This window comes from Rutilus rutilus, assembly GCF_951802725.1.
Source record: "Rutilus rutilus genome assembly, chromosome: 13".
NCBI lineage: Eukaryota > Metazoa > Chordata > Actinopteri > Cypriniformes > Leuciscidae > Rutilus > Rutilus rutilus.
The window spans coordinates 37419720-37427059 of NC_140218.1; the positions used below are offsets into that span (position 1 = coordinate 37419720).

At 39.1% G+C, this 7340-nt stretch overlaps 1 protein-coding gene across 1 annotated transcript; it reads left to right on the plus strand.

Annotated features, from left to right (window-relative positions):
• Positions 1-2039: 2039 nt before the first annotated feature.
• On the plus strand, positions 2040-6853 carry tafazzin (tafazzin, phospholipid-lysophospholipid transacylase). The gene is made up of 11 exons (XM_084427342.1): positions 2040-2142; positions 2593-2726; positions 2828-2956; positions 3035-3080; positions 3178-3263; positions 4580-4660; positions 4750-4791; positions 4873-4935; positions 5662-5714; positions 5793-5870; positions 5957-6853. Exons 2-11 carry the CDS (start codon positions 2618-2620, stop codon positions 6056-6058), a joined length of 789 nt encoding a protein of 262 aa, XP_084283468.1. The 5' UTR covers positions 2040-2142; positions 2593-2617; the 3' UTR covers positions 6059-6853.
• The last annotated feature ends 487 nt before the right edge of the window (positions 6854-7340 follow it).

Genomic DNA, 7340 nt, shown 5'->3' on the forward strand with positions numbered 1-7340 from the left:
TTTCAACACAGTTCTCCCCATGATAGAGAGACTCTGATTCCTGTTAGAGAAAGGAGCCATTGAGGAAGTGCCTCCTTTCCTCAGGGATTCCAGTTTCTACAGACAGAGAAGGACAGCATCTGATCCTGGACCTGCACCTGATCCTGGACCTGCACCTGATCCTGGACCTGCACCTGATCCTGGACCTGCACCTGATCCTGGACCTGCACCTGATCCTGGACCTGCACCTGATCCTGGACCTGCACCTGATCCTGGACCTGGACCTGGACCTGGACCTTGGACCTCTTCCATTCGGACTGTCGAAAGCAGCCTGTACTTTCACAGAGTGCATGAACGCTGGTCGAGGAGGGTTTGTCCAGATACACGTCCCTCGTCCACTGGATGATGGTGAACGCACAGGTGTCAGCTGTCCAACAGCGGAGTTAAGATGTGTTCATTTTTAAATTGAACTTTTATGAACAATTAGAAATATCCACATATGATATAGCCAAGTGTTTAAACGTATAGTATGTTTTTATTTATTTATTTTTTAAAGAAATTAATACTTTTTTATTCCCCAAGAATGCATAAAATTGATCGAAAGGACAGTAAAGACATTTATGAAAAATATGTATAATATATTTTTATAATATCACAAATAAATGTTGTTCTACTGAACTCTCTATAAAAAAAAGAAAAAAATTGAATTAAAAAAAAAAAGAAAAGAAAAAATCTACAAAAATGTGTTATAAAAAGTTTCTTGAGCATCGAATCAGCATTAGGATGAATTCAGAAGGAATGTGTGAGAAGAGTTATGATGCTGAAAATTCAGTTTCCAAAAAAATAAATAAAAAAATTGTAAAGAGATTGATTAAAAACTATTTGACTTTATATGGAACAACAAAATACATTAAGAAAGCAATTATTATGAATTCATATGAAAATGGTGGCCTACGTTTTGGGGATTTTGAAATGTTAAATAATAAATTTAAAGTAAATTTTAAGATTATTAGAAATGCTTAATGCACATTTGAACCTTTATCCACTCCCATATGCTTTCCAACCTTGCTAATATACATTTTCTTCTTAATTGTAATTATAATGTTGACAAAATACCAGTCAAATTATCTGAATTTCATCGCCAGGCCTTTTTGATCATGGTTCTTGATATTCAAGCATAACTTTTCTCCACATAAGTATTATTTATGGAACAATAAGGATATATTATAGAAACGAAAATATATATTTTTTTGAAATATTGGTTTGATAATGGCATCATATTGGTGGATCAGTTATTTAATTTAAATGGTTTTCTTTTCACTTACAGTGATTATTAGATTCCTGTAACACCAGGGGACTATAACGTTTTTGATGCAATATCTCCTCATGTATGCTGTTCAGACATCAGAAAAGAATTAATATTCAACAATGGTCCCCACCTACTAAGAGCTTATGTAGATAACATTTGTTTTTCCCTTAACTCACAAAACATAAGAGCGTTATTTCAAAGAAACAATGTGTCTCTGCCTTATACTCATATTGGAATCAATTGACAGACAATACTGTGTTTCTGATTTTATCACAAATAACATTGATGGCCAATTTGTGTTGTTTTGGAAACATTTACTATGTGGTCTTTTTGGAGAACTATACAGACAAGCACCGTCAGGTTTATATAATACATTTTATTATTTTAATAGCAAAATTCCATATTCACAAACGTAAATTTTCCTGTAAAAAAAACAAACAAACACCTGTTTTACATAATTTAAGAAAGAAATGGAGCTTTATATTGACTCAATTCGATTTTCTATGACAATTATTGAAAATTTGTAAACGTTTCAAATGTGTTTATGTAGATATCCCTGCAGTGCAAGTTGTGCAACTCTGTTTCGTTTGTTGTATTTCCTTGTATACTGTAGTATTTGTAACATACTCTTCTTTTCTGTTAATAAAAATAAATAAAATAAAATAAGTGCCCTTCAGTAGTCCTGCGACATTATTTTCGTCCTCCTAACCTAACACTAATATTAGAATAGATCCCTCAAGGCCAAGGGAACTAATAACGACAACAAAACTACACCTCCCACAATCCCTCACGGTGGGATAGTGTTTCCGGTTCCGCTGCATTTCTGCGGCTATCGGCTGACGGGACAGAAGAAGGTGGGAAGATTACAACTAACCTTACATTTTACAATAAACCAACCTCACGTAACAATTAACTTTGTTATTACAGAAAATCTCAAAAACAATGAGCCACACCCATAACTATACTCAGTGCTGTTATCTTGTTTACATTACACGTTTCAGTTTAAAATGAGGAAGTTTCTCATGTTTTGACATCTGTAGCATTCAGCATTCATTTAACTTGTTACGTCATATTTTGTCGCTGTGTTTTGTGTATTCGCTATTACTACACACACTATTTCTCAATATTGTGTAATTAACGGCTGCTCCTGTATTTTTAGTTGTACATATGCTTAAGCAGATCTATCCCAAAGTTATAACATGCCACATCTGAAGCGAACACACACTCCGCAATTGAACTGCACAGACATGTACATTCCTGACAGACCCTGTCAGCTGTTAAAGCTGTGTGTTGTGTTGTGTCAGTGAGTGTGTGTGTGAATGCTGAGAGATGCCCTTGGAGGTGGCATGGCCCTTCCCACAGTGCCCTCGCCTGGGCTGGAGGGTCTCCAGCAGGGTCATCACGGGGATGGTGGGCTCCTACAGTTACCTCTGGACCAGTGAGGCCAATGTTTCTCCATACTCGTGTTTTCAATTACGTGTGCTGTGAACTTACGGCAGATGTAACTGAATGACTTTCTCTGAATTTGCCTGACACTAGAGTATTTCAACTCTCTGATGGTGCACAACCCGGATGTTTTGCTGGACCTGGTGGACGAGCGTCCTCGGGACACGCCACTCATCACACTGTGCAATCATCAGTCCTGTATGGATGACCCACACCTCTGGGGTAGGCCGGCCTCGGGTCGCTGTATTGTAGAGTGCACAAGCCTGCAGAACACTGAAGTGCAGTTGTGCTGTTTTTCAGGAGTCCTGAAGCTCCGGCAGCTGTGGAACTTTAACAGGATGAGATGGTGTGTGTGAATGAAGGCCCAATCTGGAGACTCATGGAAAGGTGTTGTCAGTTCATATCATGTCATGTGGTGTGGTGTGGTGTGTGTGTGTGTCCAGGGCACCTGCTGCCTCTGATATCTGTTTCACGAGAGAGTTTCACTCCAGCTTCTTCAGCAGAGGGAAGTGTGTGCCTGTTGTTCGAGGTAAACTCATCTAATGACACATTTGATCATTTCTGCAGTCTGCTCTTATTTCACACAGGTTTTATACAAAAAAAAAAAGTTCTACTACATCAAAATTCAGTCAATAATGCATTTTTATTAGCAAGTAATCTTATTTGCATGTAAAACTGAAAATAGGGGTGTGCAGCGGAGCCCAAATCTGATCTCAATATCCATATCTGGAAGTGTCCGGGGCTTTGACCCCGAGGTCAGGGAATGACATGAGAAACCTGTTTTTTTTTCTGTTCACTTCATAGTTTTCATTTAACAAATATGCCTTTAATAACTCATAAAATATATATTTTTTATATAATTGCAAATTTTCTTTGTTTAATGTCTTCTAATTAAATCAATAATACTAAATGTTAAATAAAAGAAGGGAAAAAATCTTTTTATTTTAAATTTCTAGACGAACTAGAGGCAGTTTCTGTTAGGACAATCATCCATAACCTCAAGCAAGGCAAGGCAAGTTTATTTAGATAGCACTATGGCATATTTCATACACTATGGCAATTCAAAGTGCTTTACAGAGAGAGGAATAAAAATAAGCACAAAATTAAAGCAAGGATTCTACATAAAATAGCAGATTAGAGAACATGGACATGAACATGGCAGAAAATTTCTACAAATCTAAAAACAACTTTGGTAACACTTTACAATAAGGTCTCATTTGTTAACATTACTAAATGCATTTATTAACACATCATGTCGTACTAGACATGTCAATCAGTAGAATGTGTGTATGATTCGGTATCTTAGTTGATTTTACTCTTGTCAGGCTCTTATTTCTGAGAGACGCACAGGCAACAACGCAGACATTTGATTTGAGACTGCGCTGCGCTCATCTCATTTACAGTCATTCGTGTATCATATCGTACGTTAAATATACATATCAGTTAGTAGAACACGTGTGATGTATTTGAGTTGAGATCATTGTGCTCGTTTCATTCATTCATTCATTCACTTCACACACTCATTATTACAGCAGAGTGACTTTAGACTTGTATAAAGCTATAATATTCTGCTATCACAAGAAGTGTCAGATCAATATTTGTATCCTGTAAAGAGATCGTAAAGAGTAAGAGTAAGCTTAATCTTATCAGTGCAATACAATTAGAAGAAGAGTCATTTATCTCTACCTAATTGCTAACTGACAGTCAAATATGATAACTCACAAATACATGCTAATAGTACAGTTCTCAGTGCTTTTTAAATCCAATTTATATAGAAGACGCTCGAGTTGATAAGGGTTTTAAGGGATTGTAAGTGAAACGGCCCAACTGTCCTCTGTTTTTCAGGTGATGGAGTCTATCAGAAAGGAATGGATTTCCTGTTGGAAAAGCTGAATCAAGGGGATTGGGTACACATATTTCCAGAGGGTACAGACACTCATATTTTTAACCTTAATATTTGTTTAGCGTACGACTTTCCTAATGTCTTAGGAAATATGGTACGTTTTCTCCTCCAGGTAAAGTGAACATGACTGGAGACTTCATGAGGATAAAGTGGGGTAAGATTTACACTCCAATAACTAGATACCTCTTGTTTCACCCTTATGTTTAGTTAAGTAAATCCTTTTGTTTCTGTACAGGAATTGGACGTTTGATTGCAGAGTGCTCTCTTCACCCAATCATTTTACCCATGTGGCATCTAGGTGAGTTATGCACGTACAAGTTCAAGGGCCAGATTTACTAAACCGGGCAAATTAGCGTGAGAGCACAATTCCACAAATGCGCAGATGGGAGTGGCTAGTTTTGCGCGTGATCTACTGACGACACGCAAATTAAAGAACAAACGCAGTTAAATCATTTACATAATGACCATAATGACGAGCGCAAACACCAGTACACTGACCAGCTCAAACACCAGTACACTGACCAGCTCAAACACCAGTACAGTGACGAGCGCAAACACCAGTACAGTGACGAGCGCAAACACCAGTACACTGACCAGCTCAAACACCAGTACACTGACCAGCTCAAACACCAGTACACTGGCGAGCTCAAACACCAGTACACTGACGAGCGCAAACACCAGTACACTGGTGAGCGCAAACACCAGTAAATCACCTTGCGTGATTAATTTAATTACCCTCCTCCTTAAATACTGAGTCTAAAAGGAAACCTTCTTCAGATGCATATGTAATGAGGTCAGCCGCATATGTAATGAGGTCAGCCGCGAGAGTAACCCTGTCCACGCCTTTTCAACGCTGATTTTACACTGCGTGTCTTTAGTAAATCCTGACCGTTTAACGCCTGAAGAGGGTTTGCGCTGGAGCTGTCAGTAAATCTGGCCCTCAGTGGCGTAAGTGGCACCCACAGCACATGACTTCATGATGAATATCTGAGCTATTCCTTACTTGTGGACCTTTGTTTTTCAGGTCTGAATGATGTCCTACCAAATAAAGCTCCTTACATTCCTCGAGTGGGACAGGTAATACACACTTTCCTTGTGCGATGTGTCACATCGCTGATCTTCCGTTTTCACACAGTGTCCTTTCGTTCTGTGCAGCGAATAACCGTTCTCGTTGGAAAACCCTTCACAGTCAGACATCTGGTGGACGCGCTGAGAGCTGAAAACACCAGTCCGGTAGGTGGTCATGTGACAGTGAGATGAGTGATGTGTGTGTCAAACTGATAGGCTTGCAGTTGAGAGCAACATTGGTTTCCTTACAGATGGAAATGCGGAAAACCGTGACAGACTTTGTTCAAGGGGAGTTTCTCGGTTTGAAAGCCCAGGCTGAAGCTCTTCATCACAGGATACAGAACTGCACATAACAGCAAGGAACTCATCTCGGGAGACATCACCCTTCAGCTAACCCTGGCCTTACAACTGTAGAGCAGAGGATACACACCGAGAGGTGCACGTCATCACGTGATGAAGAGGCATGAGAGGTGAATGAGTGGATGTATGTGTGGACAGTCAGATATGAGCTTTTGTTGTTGTGAATGAGTTGTGACTCAAGCCATGTTCAAGACCTCAGGACACACACAGTGTGTGACCGCCTGGAAATGCCTTCAGACTGCGGAGCACAATATGTTGCATCGTCCCACAGTCGTTGATTTCTCCTTAATTCTACACAATACTTTACCCTTCAGAAACTTGGAGTGATGAAAGTAACTCTTTTACTAGTAACGCATGTCAGTGAGTCATTTGTATTAAATTCCTTGAATATCTGAACATGTTAAATTTGTTTGCATGCTCATTTGTCATAGCTGGATCAGTAATTGTGATGACAGACATATTAACAATGTTAAATTCTGGGAATGCTGAAGGATTTAGTCAATGACAGATTGAGAATTTCGAGATGACAGTCATAGCCGTTAAGAGTTTTAATATTTGGTGCAGTATTTGACTGTACATGCTCTGTAAATACATAATTCTGACTGAACACAGAAGTGGACTGAATTATTTCACAATGCATCTTATTTGCCTAAATCATGATGGAATGAGAGTTAATCAGAAGCATGTGAAAGGTGATAATATTTTGTTAAATACATTTTATGGATAAATAGATATTTGATATTGTTCAAAATATAAAGCAAAAAGTTCAATAAAAAGATAAAACTGGCTATACTGTCATTTTTATTATCATGTGTTTAAGGTGTTTTCCCACCACGACTTCTCCGTCTTAATGAAAGGTGATAAATGTGACTGAACTAAAGATCTCTCTCTCTCTCTCTCTCACTCTCACTCTCACTCTCTCACTCTCACACTCTCACACTCACTCTCTCACTCTCTCTCACTCACTCTCTCTCACTCTCTCTCACTCTCTCACTCTCTCTCTCTCTCACTCTCTCTCTCTCACTCTCTCTCTCACACTCTCACTCTCTCTCACACTCACTCTCTCTCTCTCTCACTCACTCTCTCACACTCTCACTCTCTCTCACACTCTTTCACTCTCACACTCACTCCCTCTCACTCACTCTCTCTCACTCTCTCTCTCACTCTCTCTCACTCTCTCACTCTCTCTCTCTCTCTCTCACTCTCTCACTCTCTCTCTCTCACACTCTCACTCTCTCTCACACTCACTCTCTCTCTCTCTCACTCACTCTCTCA

Coding starts and splice junctions, on each gene's coding strand:
- tafazzin (XM_084427342.1), top strand. CDS start 2,618: ATGCCCTTGGAGGTGGCATGGCCCTTCCCACAGTGCCCTCGCCTGGGC. Junction 2,727..2,827: donor CTACAGTTACCTCTGGACCA/GTGAGGCCAATG, acceptor GCCTGACACTAG/AGTATTTCAACTCTCTGATG. Junction 4,936..5,661: donor TTTACCCATGTGGCATCTAG/GTGAGTTATGCA, acceptor TTTGTTTTTCAG/GTCTGAATGATGTCCTACCA.